We start from the raw sequence: 19273 nt of genomic DNA, 5'->3' as shown, positions 1-19273 counted from the left end.
TGCCTAGTGTCACTTTATGGACATACAATCAGTCTATGTATATAAGCTATCTTATGTATCTACACTTACTGTACATTTTATATTATTGTGTTCTTATATTGTTTTTGTGCTGCATCAGATCTGGAGTAAAAACTATTTCATTCTCCTTTACACTTGTGTACTGGAAATAACATTGAATCTTTAATCTTGATGAAGAGTTTCAGCTCCATAAGTTAACTGTTTATTCCCCTCCATAGATGCTGCCTGACTTGCTGAGTTGCTCCAGCATTTTGTGTGTGTTGCTCAGGATTTCCAGCATCTGTAGAATCTGTTGTGCTTTTGAGTATTTCTTCCATATTCTACTGAAGTTATATTGGACCTTTGTAAAATATTAAAATTAGCCCTAGTTGGAGTATTGCATCCAGTTGTGATCATCCAACTGTAGAATCATTGTACAAGTCCTGAGATACTATAAAAAGAGTAACTGTGGTGATTTAAGGGTGTAGAATTCCCTGAAAAATTAAATATGTGAAGCTGCTGTTACTTCCCTTGAAGAAAATCCATTGAGAGAAGATTTGATAGAATTGTTCAAGATTGTGTCTGGTTTTGGAAAAGGTAGGTAGAAGTTATTTCCATTTGTTAATAATTTAGAGAAGAAGAAAGAGACACATTTTAAAGTTTTCGATAAAAGCTGCAGGTTATTTTTGGATCTTGAATTCAGTGCTTAAAGTTCAAAGTACATTTATTACCAAAGTATGTTTACTATGTACAATTTTGAGACTCATCTCTTTACAGGCTGCCACAAATCAAATAATCCCAATAGAACACATTAAAAAATGACCATTATACAGCAGTGTGCAGAAAAAAAGAAATCATGCAAATAATAAGAATAAGCAAATCATATTCAGAACTGAAGTTCACAAAAGTGAATTCACAGCCATTAATGAAGCCAGTCATGGCCAATTCAGGAGCCTGTTGGTTGCAGGGCACAGCCTCAGTTCAACGTAGAGATGAGTAAACCTCACTGAGCAGTGACCTGAACACTGACCTGTCCCTCACTGCCGACCCTGTCATCCTTCAAAAAGAAATTTAAACTGGGGAATGGGACTGACTGTATTATTCCACTTGGATTTGGTATTTGAGCTCCTTCATCACCATAAGAATTCTATGTTTCTATGAATTATGAGTCTCTTCATTTGATGTAGTAACCAGTCCTTTCCCAAAGACCCCGAGTGTTGTCAGCTTGTGGAGATTTTTGAAGCTCTTCTCACCAACAAACACAGCAGTGATCTCTTGTAAATCCATTGATGTGCTAACATGAATAATTTTCATTGAGTGAATAATTTTCTACACACAGCAGGGGAATGACCTCCCCTAGTGTGAATTCAAAGAGGCGACTTATTGGAATTTATACATGCATAGTCACCACATCGCATGTTAAATGAAAATGAGTCCACCCACAGAGCACATACAGTTAGTCTGAGGTGTAATATTTTTACTGTTGAAATTTTCTAAGTCTTCACTGTATTGCTGTTAAAATTGGAAGTAATGGTCCCTGTAGATTGCCAATGTTCTATGCCTCAGAGTGTGAAATGCATGTAAACCATGTCCATATAATACTTGCCAAAATTGCAGACTGCAAGTCTCAAGTATTAATTAAACTGAAAGTTAACACAAATACTTGAAGCAGTACAGATTGAAATGCTTGTATTTTACACAGGTCACTGGGGATAATGTACGATCGCTGGCTCTCTGTGATTTTGATGGTGATGGGAAGAAGGAGGTGAGCCTGTATCATCTTTCAAAAATATAATTCTCAACTGAGGGGAAAAAATAGAGATTTGTAGAATATTCCTAATCTTAATCATCATTTATTGACTTAAAGACTGAAGATGTGTGTATTCACTTTGGAAGTGTTTATGCATGAATGCTTATGTTAACTTCCAATTATTCCGGATTGTCCCAAACCTCAACGGTGCCCTTGATTATTTATTGATACAGCACCAAATTGGCCCTTCCAGCCCTTAGAGCCATGGCCATCCCAAAAACCCCACGACCCTGGTTAAACCCAACCTAATCACAGGATAATTTACAATGCCCAATTAATCTACCTGGTACACCTTTGGACTACAGTAGGAAACCGGAGCATCCAGCAAAACCCCACGTATTCCATGGGGAGGACGTACAGAGACTCCTTACAAAATGGCGCCGGAATTGAAGTCTGAACTCTGAAACGTCCAGAGCTGTAATAGCATTGCGCTAACCACTATGTTATCATGGCGCCCAAATAAACAGTAAAACCATGCAAGCTCAAATTAGAACAACTGGTTTGTTTCCAGCATGCTAAGAAATAGATTGTACTTCCTAACAGTGTACTTAATGTTGTTTTTGTTTTTTTAACAGCTTCTGGCTGGCTCAGAGGACTTTGACATCAGAGTTTTCAAAGATGATGAAATTATGGCAGAAATGTCAGAGACAGAAGTAAGAAGTAATCTGTCTTCAGTGCTCTTAACAATAGATCTGAATCAATAATTAGTATTGAAAACTTCAAATAGTTCAGTGAATTCTACAGCAATGTTGAGCTTTTCTTCAACTGGATGCACATGGGTATCGCAAAGTTATTTTAGCAACACACAAAAAGCTGTTGGACCGCAGGAGGCCAGGCAGCATCTATAGGAAGAAGTACAGTCGACATTTCGGGCTGAGACCCTTCGTCAGGACTAACTGAAAGAAAAGATAGTAAGAGATATGAAAGTGGGAGGGGGAGAGGGAAATCCAAAATGATAGGAGAAGACAGGAGGGGGAGGGATAAAGCTAAGAGGCTGAAAGTTGATTGGCAAAACAGATACAGAGCTGGAGAAGGGAAAAGATCATGGGATGGGAGGCCTAGGGAGAAAGGGGGAGGTGAGCACCAGAGGGAGATGGAGAACAGGCAAGGAGTGATTGTGAGAGGGGCAGAGAGAGAGAGAAAAAAGGGGAGGGAGGGAATAATAAATAAATAAATAAGGGATGTGGTAAGAAGGAGAGGAGCAGCATTAACGGAAGTTAGAGAAATCAATGTTCATGCCATCAGGTTGGAGGCTACCCAGACGGAATATCAGGTGTTGTTCCTCCAACCTGAGTGTGGCTTCATCTTGACAGTAGAGGAGGCCATGGATAGACATATCAGAATGGGATGTGTAATTAAAATGTGTGGCCACTGGGAGGTCCTGCTTTCTCTGGCGGACAGAGTGCAGGTGTTCAGCAAAACAGTCTCCCAGTCTGCGTAGGGTCTCAGCAATATATAGAAGGCCGTACCGGGAGCACCAGACGCAGTATATCACATTAGCCAACTCACAGGTGAAGTGTCGCCTCACCTGGAAGGACTGTCTGGGGCCCTGAATGGTGGTGAGGGAGAAAGTGTAAGGGCAGGTGTAGCACTTGTTCCGCTTACAAGGATAAGTGCCAGGAGGGAATTGGTGGGAAGGGATGGCGGGGATGAATGGACAAGGGAGTCGCAGAAAGAGTTGGGGAGGGAAAGATGTGCTTGGTAGTGGGATCCCGTTGGAGATGGCAGAAGTTGCGGAGAATTATATGTTGGACCCGGAGGCTGGTGGGGTGGTAGGTGAGGACAAGGGGAACCCTATCCCGAGTGGGTTGGCGGGAGGATGGGGTGAGGGCAGATGTGCGGGGATAGGAGAGATGCATTTGAGAGCAGAGTTGATGGTAGAAGAAGGGAAGCCCCTTTGTTTAAAAAAGTAAGACATCTCCTTCATCCTGGAATGAAAAGCCTGATCCTGAGAGCAGATGCGGTGGAGACAGAGGAATTGAGAGAAGGGGATGGCATTTTTGCAAGAGACAGGGTGGGAAGAGGAATAGTCCAGGTAGCTGTGAGAGTCAGTAGGCTTATAGTAGATATCAGTAGATAAGCTGTCTCCAGGGATGGAGACAGAAAGATCAAGAAAAGGGAGGGAGGTGTCGGAAATGGACCAGGTAAATTTGAGGGCAGGGTGAAAGTTGGAGGCAAAGTTAATGAGCTCAGCATGTGTGCAGGAGGCAGCGCCAATGCAGTCGTTGATGTAGCGAAGGAAAAGAGGGGGACGGATACCCATATAGGCTTGGAACATGGACTGTTACACAAAGCCAATAAAAAGGCAGGCATAGCTGGGACCCATACGGGTGCCCATGACTACAGCTTTGGTTTAGAAGTGGGAAGAGCCAAAGGAGAAATTATTGAGAGTAAGGACTAATTCCGCTAGACGGAGGAGAGTGGTGGTAGAGGGGAACTGGTTAGGTCTGGAATCCAAAAAGAAGCGGACAGCTTTGAGACCTTCCTGGTGCAGGATGGAGGTATCTAGGGACTGGACGTCCATGGTGAAAATAAGGCGGTGGGAACCGGGGAACTTAAAATCATTGAAAAAATGCAAAGCGTGAGAAGTGTCACCAACATAGGTGGGAAGGGATTGAACAAGGGTGGATAAAACAGTCGAGGTATGAAGAAATGAGTTCTGTGGGGCAGGAGCAAGCTGAGACAATGGATCTACCTAGACAGGCAGGTTTGTGGATCTTGGGGAGGAGGTAGAAACGGGAAGTGTTGGGTATTGGAACTATGAGGTTGGTAGCAGTGGATGGGAGATCTCCAGAGCTGATAAGGTTGGTGATGGTGTGGGAGACAGTAGCCTGGTGCTCCTTAGTGGAGTAAATAAGTGGAGGTATCAGCAAGTTGTCACTGTGCCTCGGCAAGGTAGAGATCAGAGTTATTTTCTCATCTTTCCATATATTGACCAAGTCTGCTACAGCATGTCCCAGTAAACTGAAGTTAATGGCAGCCAAGGGGAAACTAATCCAGTAATTGAAGTTAAAAGAAGTTGATTGTGGTTATTAAAGATCAGTCATCCCATATTTGCAGGAATTCTTTCATAATCCACAAGGCTGAAGTTAGGAGCATGATGCAAGACCCTCCATGTGCTCAAATAAGAGCAGCTCCAACTTTTCGCAAGAAGCTTGACACCATCTAGGACAGCAGTCCACTTTTTAGCTTCCCATTCACCATCCTAAACGAGTCCAAGAAGGGCTCATTGGCTGCCATCTATAAATCCTCTGCTGTACTTATCCAAAAGACATCTCCCAAGTCTGTACCCTACCTTCATCAAGAATGGCAAAGGCAAAATGTGCTTTGAAAGACCATCAGCTGCAGGTTTCCCTCCAGAATCCTCACTTGAAAGTATATCACTGGTCCTAAACTTGAAATTCTTCCAACTACGTAGTAGGAGTACATTCGTTAAAGGACTACAGCAATTCAAGAAGGTGGCTTAGCATTACCTTTCCAAGGACATATAGGAAAATGCAATTTCCTGTTGCATGCTATTTGTGCAGCTGCTGATAGTTTGACAAATTCGGTGAACCTTGTTGAAAGTACTTTTGTCACATTATTAATAGGAGCAATACATCTCAGATGACACTGGATAACATTGATCAATGTTAACAGTTTGGTTATTGGTATAAATAGAAATAGTTTCTATTTACACCTGGTAATATGTTTCGGTTTATTAATATGTGGAGTTCCACACTAAGGCAGTACTTAGAAGGGACAGTAATGAGATCCAGTGGATAATAGAATCCTCTAGTGTCAGAAGATGACTATTACAGTGTTATCATTTTGGATTTCATCTAGATTTGAAGATTCAAATCATATATATTTTTTGATAATAAATAATTTGTACACCTTGAGATTTGTTTGCTTACAGATAGCCACAAAGCAAGAAACCTGAATAACCCAATTTAAAACAAAAAGACTAAAACCACTGTGCAGAGAAAGAGAGAGAGAGAAAAAAAATCACGCAAACAAAAGAAGCAAGCCATCAGCATTCTGAACCAGACTGAGTTCCCAGATCCACTCCTGGAGCAGTCGAATTAGGCCCAAGCCTTGGTCCCCATTCATCACACCAACAGGGCAAAAATACACAGCGGCTGTTTCAGTTCACAGAGAAAGGAATGAACATTCATGGGAGAACAAACAAATCAGCCCTGTTCCTTCACCCCTGTTCCTGACAGTCGGGCTTTCAGACTATCTGTGCCGGTGTTTAAATTGTCCAAGCACAGGGTAGTACCTCACTCTTGGACCCGAACCCCAGCACCACGATATGCTTGGGCCACCCAGCCCAAAGCCATTCCAACCAAGTTGGTTCGGAGCTTGAAGTGATCCATCCTCGCACCCAGGAGAGGTGGTTGGGTATTGAAGCTCTTCCGCATCAGCTCCTCTCCAAGTCGCTTGCTCCATCTCCTGCAGTGATACAAATTCCATCTGTGAGCCCGGTTCGAACACGTTGCATCTGGCATTGTCCCAACACGGCTCATCTCCCGAACCAGCCTCACCTCTACCTGCCTTCTTACAATAGAGCACCACAATTTACTTCAGAAAAGATGTTATAACTGATGTTCATAATGGAATCTCTTGCCTTTTGAACTGGCAGTAAGCTGTTGTACGCCTTCAGTAACGCCATCTTAAACCAGAAGGTTTACAAAGGAAGCCTTGCCTTAATTAACTAAACTAAATAAATTTTTACCCTTTTCCATAATGTTGGGCTTTTCTGATATGCCAGTATTCATAAATAGTGTTTATTTTCAGCAAGGTATTTCATGTTTGTATTTTCCCTTTACAGGTTATCACAGCACTGTGTCACATGCGTGGAAGTCGATTTGGATATGCCCTGGCAAATGGCACTGTAGGAGTATATGACCGAGTTACACGCTACTGGAGAATTAAGGTGCATGATGTAATGTTGCCTTGTAATGGCTGAGTTTTTTACTCTCCAAATGTTAAAAGTGAATAAATGTATTGGGGGTATCAAACTAATCATGAGAATTATTCAATGAGCAGCGTGGGGAACGTAATGCTTCTCAAAATGTGTCTTGGAGTCTTACTGATTTAGAGGGTTAAATGGAGAAGATCTTTTCTTTGGGAACAGTGCTTTCCCGTATCCTTACTGTTATAAGCCCTAATAAGTTCTGATCCACATCATGACTCCCAGCTTACAACTAATTTTGTTTTATTAAACATATTATTCAAGAATTACAGAATAGCTAGTATGAGAGTGACATGTACAAAGTTAAACCTAGGGACTTTGTTGGGACATATTAGGGCGAGTTTTATTTTGCCTCTACTACATGTGGACTGCTTAACAATTAATATTTCAGCATTAATTGGCCTAAATTTTTCCTTAAGCAGTCTCATTTAATAATCTGTTATCTGAGCTATTCTTTTCCTATACAGAAATATTATTCATGTTTAATTCTTTCCCCATGGCACACTTGAATATGACAACACATGCTCCCATTACCACAGCAGTCCATATGAAGAGACACAACCTAAAATACTGACAGTCCATTCCACACCCCTCCCCCCCACGAAAAGCTTCTGCCTGACCTGATAAGCTCCCCCAACATTTTGTTTTAGTCATAGAGTGAAACACGTCATGAACACTACAGCACAAAAACTGGTCTTTTGGTAGTTCTAGTTCGTGCCAAACTGTTAACCTGCCCATAACCCTCCATATCCCTCCCATCCATGTATCTATCCAAATTTCTCTTTAAGTGTTGAAATCAGACCTCCATTCACCACGTCCACTGGCAGCTCATTCCACACTCACACCACCCTCTGAGTGAAGAAAATCATTCTCATGTTCCTCTTAAACATTTTACCTTTCACTCTTAACCCATGACTTCTAGTCCTAGTTTCACCCAACCTCCATGGAAAATGCCTGCTTACATTTACCCTAACTATAGCCCTCATAATTCAGTATACTTCTATCAAATCTCTCCTCATTTCCCTATGTTCTAGGGAATAAAGTCCTAACTTATTCAACCTCTCCATGTAACTCTGTCCTCAAGTCCCAGCAACATCCTTGTAAATTTTCTCTACACTTTTTCAACCTTATTGATACCTTTCATGTAGGTCAGTAACCAGAACTGCACACAGTACTCCAAATTAGGCCTCCATGTCTCAATTCCTGTACTCAATACTTTAATCTATGAAGGCCAATGTGCCAACAGCTCTCCTTACCTCTTACAATCTTATCTACCTGTGATGCTACTTTCAAGGAATTCTGGATCTGTATCCCCATATCCCTCTTCTACTGCACTCTTCAATGCCTTACCATTCACCATGTAAGTCCTACCTTGGTTTGTCCTTCGAAGGTACAACACCTCACTCTTGTCTGCATTAAATTCCATCTGCCATTTTTCTAGTTGGTCTAGATCCTGCTCCAAGCTTTGACAGTCTTCCTTGCTGTCCACTACACCCCACATCTTGGTGTCATCTGCAAACTTGCACATCTACTTAGTTCACCACATTATCATCCAGATAATTAAAAAAGATGACAAACAACAAAGGACCCAGCACCAATCCCAGCAGCACACCACTAGTCACTAGTCACCAACCATCTACTACTATTCCTGGCCTCTTCAGTGTTTAATCCAATTTACTTCCTTATCTTCCTAGTGACTGAACCTTCTTGACTGGGACCTTGTTAAAGTTCATGTAGGCAGCATCTGCCTTCATCAACTTTCCTGTGACCTCCTCAAATCTTTGTAAGATTAGTTAGACATGACCTACCATGCACAAAGCCATGTTGACGATTCCTAATCAGTGCCTATCTATCCAAATACTTATATATCCAGTCCCTTAGAATGCCTTCCAATAACTTGCCCACCACTAATGTTAGGCTCACTGGTTTATAATTTCATGCTTATTCTTGGAGCCTCTCTTACAAAAAAAAGTTTGTTTAATAATCTGGCGCTTGTTATTCCTTATTCCATCATCGGTAGTTTCTTGTGTCACCATTTGCTGGGAGGGTAATGAAAGTGTAACAAGTGTATTGCTGAATCATGTTAGAACTGCCAAAAATACCAACAGCTGAAACACCTTCTTCAAGATCAGCTTTCTTATGGATTTTCATTTGAATTTAGTTTCAAGAGATTGAAGAGCACTTCAAAATGCCAGGTGTGGCTATCTGGTGTGGCCCATAGTAATTATTTGTTATACTACACAAGAAAGAAGTTGTTTTATGCTTTAGTTTATCTAACAATATTCCTGCTATGCATTTATTTATCTTGTAGCTACCTGACTACTTTAAAGGCAGCTGAACTATTCATCTCAACTACTGTGTGTGATAGCAAAGCTCCACATGCTAAGGTAGCATCTAGTGGCAGGAACTGGTTCACCACTTGACTAATGGAGTATCAGAGATTAACTGCAAATGTTAATGTGAGTTTGTTGCTGTGGACAAGGGAGCAGAAAAGCAAATCAAAGTAATTGTGGGAGGAATACAATCTCAAATTTAGAATTTTAAATGCTACCCTGCAGTCTGGGGTACCTATGATAAATTGCTCTGTACCACATTGGAAAAGAAAGAATGTTATTTAGTAATAATCTTGATCAGGTTTGGTATTAAGATTGTTCTTCAAATGGAAGCAATAAAGCCAAGTCACAAGGGCAGAAATCCAGTTCCATGTTTTTTAATCAGACTACCTTTTTCTGATTTAACTAACTTGACTTACCTATGCTTTTCATTTTCTGCAGTCTAAAAATCACGCCATGAGTATTCATGCTTTTGACTTGAACTCGGATGGTGTTTGTGAGTTGATCACAGGCTGGTCAAATGGGAAGGTGAGTCATAGTTGTATGTGTGTCACAGTTAAAAGTGGAAATGCAAAAGGTAAAGTTGCTTGTTTGAAGATGGCAAATCACTTTTAAGGTTCATATTGTTTTGCATCATATCAGAAACCACAAGGGAAATCACAGAACTAAAAGATTTGCTCAGCCCAGGATTGGATTCCTTTAATATCTGTCAGTTATTATGATGTAGCATTTTTGTCTAGCTTTATTGTCTATTGGCACATGAATCAGACTGCTATATATGGTAAACAGAGCTGTTGTTCAGAGTCTTTTGAAAGAACATCACAATGATTTAGTGCCTTATAAAACAGGGAGCAGCTGTTGATTTTGTGATAAAACAATACATTAATTCAAGGGCTATATGAAAGTTACGACCAGTGGTTTACTGTCTGTGGATTTAATTAGAATCTGACAGAGGACTTGTTACAAAACTGATGTATTGCTATCTAAATTATACAATTTGAGATTATCAAACTGAGAAATATGATATATTGGGACTCTGACATAATTTAAGGCATTTATGAAGGGATATAGCTAATACCTAGGATCTGATGTAAGTTTGAATTGGTACAGTACTACTTGAGCCAATCTTGCACAGGTTTTTGATGGCTGAGAGCACTGACCTAGTTTGACTCTGGTTTACAAGCAGTTCCTGGGTTTTTCAATAACTGAAAAAGGTGTGTTTTCCAAAGTAACTCGTATCACATTGTTTTACCGACACTCACAAAAATTAATTTCATTGCATTGATACTCATCCGAACACTACCACAATAAAACTAATGGAATATATCCTCCATTAAGTCATTAATCAATACCACAAAATACTTTATTATTAGTTCTTGCTTGAAAAGTGTACAGGAACATTTGCAACATTTGGATGTCTATAAAGTCAGGTCATATCAAACACAGGGATCCCTGGTAGTTGCTTTTTATAACCTTTAAATGATGAATTACATAATTACTGAACCACTCCATTCTGCCCCCCCCCCACACACTCACAGACTCTTGTAAGATAACTAGTTGCTCGTTTAGCATGTTTTTTTGTCTACCTTTTATCTTAATTGAATATATTGCCATCTCGTGAAGCAATTATCACTTTATCAAGTGTTAAAAACCTGTTTAGCTTTCTCAGGTGTCTCCAGAAGACAGAAGTCTTAGTACATGTTTGTACCGATGACATAAATAGAAAAAGGGAGGAAGTCCTGAAGAGAGAATTCAGGGAGTTGGGTAGGAAGCTGAAAATCAGGACCCCCTGGATAGTAATCTCAGGATTGCCGCCTGTACCACGTTCCAACGAGCGCAAGAATAGCATGATTAGGCATATTAATGTGTGGCTGAGAGACTGGTGTAGGGGGCAGGGCTTTGGGTTCCCAGATCACTGGGGCCTCTTCTGGAGGAGATACGACCTGTACAAAAAAGGGCGGGTTGCACCACAGCCCAAAGGAGTCCAATATCCTAGCAGGCAGGTTTAATAGAGCTGTCATTTCATTTTTTCAATCTTTTTATTGATTTTCCAGTAAAGAATATACAAATCAGAGGAGAAGTTTAGCAAACAGATAATACAAAAGACATATAAACAGCAGTAAAAAAGAAAGTATATATTGTCAAAATCAGATAGGTAAAATGTTATGCTGTTATATATACAATGTAATCAAAAAAACTACAACTCCTCTTAACAATCGTAAAGAAAAAGATTGGAAATTTTATTTAAGGGAAAAAACCACTAACTAAACTGAAACAAAGAAAAAAAGAAAAGAAAGATTGGGCAGTCCATTTGAGGATAAAATTAGAAAAAAGAGAAAGAGAAAAAGAAACATCCTTCCAGTCATCTCCGAACCTTCACAGATAAGGATTTTCCCTAAAGAGAATTAAATAAATAAATAAATAAATAAAATCATGTGAAAGTATTGAATAAAGGGTCGCCAGACTTGTTCAAAATTAAAAGATGTATCAAATGTCCAGCTTCTAATTTTCTCCAAGCTTAGACATGACATAATGGAGGAGAGCCAATAAAAAACAGTAGGTGGATTAGAGTCTTTCCAGTATAGCAAGATAGCTCTCCTAGCCAGTAACTCTGCTTGCTTCCTCTGGAATGATCCCAAAAATTGCTGTAAGTGAATTGGGTTGAACATCCTCATCTATAACTTCAGACAGTATTCCAAACACATCCCTCCAAAAATTATTTAAGCTTACACATGACCAAAACATATGAGTTAGAGTAGCCACTTCTGCGTTACATCTGTCACAGATTAGGAAAAATATGCGCCAATTTATCTTTGGACATATGGGCCCTGTGTACAATCTTAAACTGAATTAAGGTATGGCATGCACAGATAGATGAATTATTGACTAGATAATAAATTTTACTCCATTGATTATCTGAAAGTGAATGTTGAAGCACTGTTTCCCCAGTGCGTTGAACCCTATCATTAGGCGACATGTGAGCATTCATTAACTGTTTATAAATGAAAGCTATTAATTGTTTTTGAAATGGTTTAAGCTGAAAAATAGCATAAGCCAAATTTAAAGAGCAGGCTAAGGGGTAATTTGGTAAAAAATCACGTAAGAAGTTCCTAACCTGTAAGTATCTGAAAAAATGTGCATTAGAGATGTCATATTTATCCATTAACTGTGAAAAGGACATTAAACAGTCCTGTAAAAACAAATCTAAAAAAGTTTTTATTCCCTTAATTTTCCATGTTAAAGCCTTATCCAGAGTTGATGGTTTAAAAAAGAAATTAGAATAAATATTACTAGAAAGTACAAAATCATTTAATTCAAAAAATCTACGAAACTGAAACCAGATTTTTAAAGTATGTTTAACAATAGGTTTGAGAGCTTGTCTACCTATTCTGGAGAGCGAAAACAGAAGGGGAGCTCCTAATAAAAAAGCTAAAGAAAACCCCATTACTGAATTCTCCTCCAACTGTAACCATGAAGGGTGATCCTGGTCATCTATATCATAAATCCAAAAAGTAATGTAACAAATATTAATTGCCCAATAATAAAATCTAAAGTTTGGTAAGACCAGTCCTCCATCCTTTTTTGGTTTTTGCAATCAAAATTTATTCACTCTAGAGCATTTATTATTCCAAACATAAGACAAAATCAGAGAATCTATTTTATCAAAAAATGTTTTTGGAACAAAAGAGGGAACTGCTTGAAATACATATAAAAGTTTCGGTAAAATAACCATTTTTATAGCATTTATTCGACCTATCAATGACATCGACATAGGTGACCATTTAGAAAGCATCTGTTGAGTATATTAACTAAAGGGGAGAAATTATATCTATATAGGTCTTTAAAATTTTTAGGAATTTTTATACCAAGGTAAGTGAAACAGTTTTTAGCAATATTAAAAGGTATTTGATCATAATAAACAGAATAATAATAGGAAATAATTCACTTTTATGTAAATTAAGTTTATATCCAGAGAAAATACCAAATTCTGCAAATATAGATAACATAAAAGGCATAGATTTCCTAGGGTTTGAAATGTAAACTAATAAATCATCCGCGTATAATGAAACCTTATGTAACTTATCCCCTCTCTTAATACCCTGCACAGAATTAGAATCCCTAAGAGCAATAGCAAGTGGTTCTAAAGCCAAATTAAATGATAAAGGATTAAGGGGACAACCCTGACAGGTTCCTCTATATAAACAAAAGTCTCCTTATTTTAGATTATTAGTTATAACCGCAGCTACCAGGGCCTGATAAATCAATTTAATCCAGGAAATAAATCCCAAACCAAAATTAAACCTCTTCAAAACCTGAAGTAGATAAGGCCACTCCACCCTGTCAAAGGCTTTCTCTACATCCAAAGATACAATACATTCAGATTCTTTGGCTGAGGGGGAATAAATGATATTTAACAATCTTCAAATATTAAAATGTTGACTACCTATTTTTGATAAATCCTGTTTGATCATTTGAGATAACATTAGGCAAGATATTCTCAAGCCTATTTGCTAGAATCTTAGAGAATTTAAAAATCTGCATTCAATAAAGAAATAGATCTATAGGATACACATTCCAGTGGGTCTTTTCCTTTTTTTGGAATCAATGAAATTAATGCCACATAAAAAGTTTTAGGAAGGTTCCCAGAGGATGTAGAATCGGTAAATGTTTGATGAAGATGTGGTATAAGCATTTCATAAAAAGTCTTGTAAAATTCTACCATATAACCATCAGGTCCCAGAGCTTTACCTAATTGCATAGAGGATATAGCCTTGGTTATCTCCTCTTGTTTAATAGATGCATCTAACATATCAACATCTTGAATTGAAATTTAAGGTATGTTTAACCTTTGCAAAAATCTATTCATAATAATAGTGCTATCAGAGAATTCAGATTTATAAAGATTAGAACAGAAGTCCATAAATATCTTATTAATTTCATAAGGATCTAAAGTTTCTGTTCTATCTGGTCTACGAATTTTAAAAATCTGTCTTCAGACCATCCCAGCCTTTAACTGACCCGCCAAAAGCTTAGCAGATATTTCCCCATGTATATAAAATAAACTTTTAGATTTAAAAATTTGCTGTTCAATGGGAAAGGTCAGAGGCAAATCATACTGTGATTGAAGTTCGACCCTTTATATAGGTCTTCAGTAGGTTTAACTGAGTACGCTTTATCTATCTGTTTAATTTTATTAATAAGCACTGACAATTCCACTTTAGTTTTCTTTTTCAAAGCAGCTGAATATGAGATTATCTGTCCCCTAAGAAAAGATTTCAATGTGTCCCATATAACCAAATTTGACATTCCTTCAGTTGTATTGAATACAAAAAATATAGAAATTTGCTCCTTAATAAAATTAACAAAAGCTGGATCCTGTAACAATACGGGATTCAGTCTCCACTGTGAGATTCAAAAATCTATCCAAAAGCTTAAGGGTTAACTTTAAAGGCGTGTGATCTGAAAGCGCAATGATGTCATACGCACATTCAGCAACGGAGTTTAACAGACATGTATCTAAAAAAAAGTAATCAATTCGAGAATACTTATGATGAACGTGTGAGAAAAAAGAGAAATCTTTATCATCGGGGTGTTTATATCTCCAGATATCGACCAGGCCATATTCTAGTAAAAAAAGAATTAATACAAGCCGCCGCTTTATTAGGAAGCAACTGATTGGTTGATGACCTGTCATTCGCCGGATTTAAACAACAATTAAAGTCACCACCCATGATCAACTTATATTCATTCAGATTCGGTAACTCAGAAAAAAGTTTCTTAAAAAAATCAGAATTATCTACATTAGGTGCGTATACACACACCAGAGCTACCTTTTGCTCGCATAATAAACCAGGAACAATTAAATATCTTCCAATTGTATCAGTAGTAGTATTAAAGTGTACTAAAGGGATTTTGGGGCTAAGAAATATAGAAACACCTCTTATTGTACCATCCGACAACAAATGGTACAGAGGTCCTTTCCAAAAGTGGAAAAATCTGTCCTCATCCTTCTTCCATATATGATTTTGCGCAAAAATAATATCTGTGTTAAGTGTTTTTAATTTCGTAAAAATCATTTTACGCTTAATAGGGTGATTGACACCGTTCCAATTCCAAGATATTATATTAATTTTATTAACATCCATGTTTAGAATTGAATTTAATATTATATAAAAGAAATGTTACGCAAGTACAGATTAAACCAAAAGGCACGGGTACAACCAGAAGGAGTAACACATTTGCGAGAAAAAAATCCATCAAAAGAACTGCCCAATCAGGAAAAAAACCTACACTAATAGTCCCCTCCCCCCTCCCGCCTCCCAAAAGATAAGAATTCAGCGATCAATAGGGTGGCCACATGTTAAACTAATAACCCTTGACCCTATTCTCCATCTTGCAGCTCCGTATATTAAAATAAAGCAAAGATCCCACGGAAAGTAGCCATAATAAAAGGCACAAGCAGAATTCAACTAATATAATGTTATGTCTAACAGTAATAAAAGCATAATCAACAATGGCCATCTTAGAATCAGCTAAAATATCTCAAACACATATTCAAAAAAAAGAGAATAAACCCAAGCAAATAATATTACAAACAATATTCTTTCTCTCGAAAAAGAAAAGTAAATGAGTGTGTGTGTGTGTGTGTGTGTGTGTGTGTATATATATATAAATAAATAAATAAAGACCTAAAACTATATTAGTATTGAAATAAAATAAAAATAAAAAGATTAATACACGACAGGTCCTAGCAGACCATTAGAGTACAATACTATAGAGGTTCCCTACAAAACAGATATATACTAATTATTAATAGGTTAAAAAAAATTTTAATCAGCCACGTCCCATACCAAAGACTGAAAAAGTATAGGATAAACTTAACTCAGAAGATCCATAAACAACTCGTACAACAAATACTTCAGAATTACCTATTGAGTAATCGGGTTAACTTTAATATTTTATTCAGTAGGCGTAACTTTAAGATTTTTAATGTACTCCCATCCCTCCTGGGGAGAGTAGATTCTCAGTGACTGAGATTTTTCAGGAAAAATTATCAGCTTTGCTGGAAAGCAAAGGGAGGGGTATAAATCTAATTTATACATTTCACTCATAACTTCTCAGTATTTCCTTCTTTCGGCAAAGATTTCAGGAGGATAGTCTTCAGTTATACAAATTTGTACTGAATTAAAGATTAACTTCAGCTTCTTTCTGGCTTCTCGAAGATTAGCTTCTTTAGTTGTGTAATAATGCAAAGAAAGTACAATTGGTCGAGGACGTAATTCGGATGAACGCCGAGAAAATGGAATTCTGTGGGCTGTGTCAATTAAGGGGCTAGCTTCCAGGGTCTCAGAAAAACGTGAGTACTGCATATCTGAGAAGAAATTTAACAGATCTCCAGCGTCAGTGTTTTCAGGCAGTCCCAGAATACGCAAATTCCTCCGACGCCCTCTACTATCTAAATCAACCATTTTTTTCTTTGTTTTAGATAGTTCCAAGGTAATTTCATTGATTTTCTTTTCCATCGAAGATATCTTCATTCCTTGATCTTTAATAGTTTGCTTGAATAGATCATGCTCATTCCCAATTCGGGTTGTAGTCTGCTGAAGTGTTTGAAGCTGAGAGTCCAAATTTTTCAGAGAGTCTTGAACCGGGAAGCTTATTCAAACTTCCCGTTTGAACCGGTCAGCTTATCAATTTTAATATTAAGCGACCCAAATTCCGACTTTATGGCTTGTATTGAAGAAAATATTCCTGCTAAAGTAACAGGTTCCTCGTTTTCTTGGTTTGTTCCGTTTGCTGCATTTCAGGAAAAGTCTTGCCACTTATACCAGAATGACTTTTTTCAACCATTGTAATTAAGTTGTAAATCCTTCAGCAGAAGTAATAAATCATCAAAGCTAAAAGGGATCTGTCAGTGGGATATAAAATATATTAAGAGAGAGAGCCGCTAAGAATGCAACTTACTCCATATGCTGCAAAATGGCAAATCATAATAATAGAGCTGTCAAGGGGTGTTTAAACTAATATGGCAGGAGGATGGGAACCGCAGTGATAGGGCTGAGGAAGGGGAAAACAGGAAATAAAGATAGCGTGCAACAGAGATGATAGAAAGGACAGGCAGGAGATGAGGCATGATCACAGCCAGTGGGGTGATTTATAGGGCAACAGAGGCATGGTGCAGATAAAACAGAAAGCAACAAATACTGGATTGAAAGTGTCATATTTTGAATGCACGCAGCATAAGAAATAAAATGGATGATCTTGAAATTCAGCTACAGATTGACAAGAGTGACGTTGTGGCCATCTCTGAAACTTGGCTAAAGGATAGCTGCCATTGGGGACTGAATACCCAAGGATATGCGGTGTATCGCAAAAATAGGTTAGTAGGCAGTGGGGGTGGTGTGGCCCTGTGTATAAGAAATACACCCTATCCTCGTTATATGTGGGGGATATGTTCCTTGCAGTCGACAAATAATGTGAAATCGCATAATGTGAATAATTATTTAAATGGAGAAAATTGGGATGCATTCCAGAGGGCTTCCTAAATATGTTTTATCTGTAATTTATTCACATTTTCGTACCAATACGACACTAAAGCAGTACCACAAGGCAACATTTAGATTATATTTCATCAATTTAAGGTAATAGTCAATGTAATAAATCATAGAAAGTTAACATACTAGGGTGTACAGTGCTCACTAACAACGACAGGTGTGTTCGCTCCGGGAGATGAGTGGTTGTTGTGGTGTCGGGCAGCTTTCTGTGGATAAGGTGGACATCGAGCACAGCAAGGGGTGAAGTCAGTTGTCCTCGTGGGATGCAAGCGAGCAAGCTTGTAATCCTTCTTGGACGTGAGGAAGGAGAAGAAATGGCGGTTGGCGGCGTGAATCCGACGAGAATGAAGTGGAGTAGTGGACCATGGCAGACGGTGGAAAGCTTTTGGTACATTGGCCTTTATAAATCAAAGTATTGAGTATAAGAGTTGGAATGTTATGGTGAGGTTGTATAAGGCATTGGTGAGGCCGAATTTGGAGTATTGTGTGCAGTTTTGGTCACCGAATTACAGGAAGGATATTAATAAGGTTGAAAGAGTGCAGAGAAGGTTTACAAGAATATTGCCGGGACTTGAGAAACTGAGTTACAGAGAAAGGTTGACTAGGTTAGGAATTTATTCCCTGGAGTGTAGAAGAATGAGGAGAGATTTGATAGAGGAATACAAAATTATGATGGGTATAGATAGAGTGAATGCAAGCAGGCTTTTTCCGCTGAGGCTAGGGGATAAAAATACCACAGGACATGGGTTAAGGGTGAAGGGGGGAAAAGTTCAAAGGGAACATTAGGGGGGGTTTCTTCACGCAGAGAGTGGTGGGAGTGTGGAATGAGCTGCCAGATGAAGTGGTAAATGCGGGCTCACTTTTAACATTTAAGAAAAACTTGGACAGGTACATGGATGAGAGGTGTATGGAGGGATATGGGCCAGGTGCAGGTCAGTGGGACTAGGCAGAAAAATAGTTCGGCACAGCCAAGAAGGGCCAAAAGGCCTGTTTCTGTGCTGTAATGTTCTATGGTTTTTTTCTATGGAAGACTCACAGAACGGCAGCAGGAGATGACACAGGTTTGAAGAAAGTGCTGAGGGTTGTTTGTTTGGCACCATTTTGTTTCTCAGCATAAATTTGCTTGTAGGGAAGAAGGGTTGACGGCAGGGAATGACTGAAATGTTGACTCTGTTCTAAACTTTGGTCCGTGTCCATCGCCATTTGTGCCAAGTGTTCCAACTTCCACCATTCCCTCACCGTTGGTAAACTCCTGGGATTTTCAAAATCGTCTGTTGCTTGCAGCATCTGAGAGATAGTTCGCCGTAAAAAAAAATTTGAATGCGGATCACACCTCATTCTTTGGCTGAATCAGCGATGTTGTGTTAGGCGGCAGGAAACGCACTGTTATATTACGATGAATGCTGCCCAAATGTTTAGGATGGGCTGGCGCATTGTCAAGCAACAGAAGAACTTTAAAGGCAAGATTCTGTTCCCGGCAGTAGCGTCCCAGAGCTGTGTTACCTTCACCTGATGCTGCGCTTTTTATAATTTCCAACTTTTTTTCAAGTGTTAAAGCGGTTCTCTGCTGCTCGGCTGATGGCCCAGAGCATGAAATCAGACGCTTAGGAGGCATAGTTAA

General features: G+C 38.7%; 1 protein-coding gene across 3 annotated transcripts in view; it reads left to right on the top strand.

Moving 5' to 3' along the window:
* bbs2 (Bardet-Biedl syndrome 2) overlaps nt 1–19273 on the top strand; it is a 136792-nt gene that overhangs the window by 53897 nt on the left and 63622 nt on the right. For all 3 annotated transcript variants that reach the window (XR_012101867.1, XM_073069629.1, XM_073069630.1), the window contains exons 5-8: nt 1700–1762; nt 2383–2460; nt 6621–6725; nt 9539–9625. Coding sequence is in view for 2 of the 3 variants with exons in the window: in XM_073069629.1 (XP_072925730.1) it covers nt 1700–1762; nt 2383–2460; nt 6621–6725; nt 9539–9625 (333 nt within the window). In the remaining variant the exon portion in view is untranslated. The remainder of the gene's footprint in view (nt 1–1699; nt 1763–2382; nt 2461–6620; nt 6726–9538; nt 9626–19273) is intronic.

Source organism: Hemitrygon akajei, chromosome 17, assembly GCF_048418815.1.
Source record: "Hemitrygon akajei chromosome 17, sHemAka1.3, whole genome shotgun sequence".
NCBI classification, from domain to species: domain Eukaryota; kingdom Metazoa; phylum Chordata; class Chondrichthyes; order Myliobatiformes; family Dasyatidae; genus Hemitrygon; species Hemitrygon akajei.
This window is presented reverse-complemented; position numbering and strand designations above follow the sequence as displayed.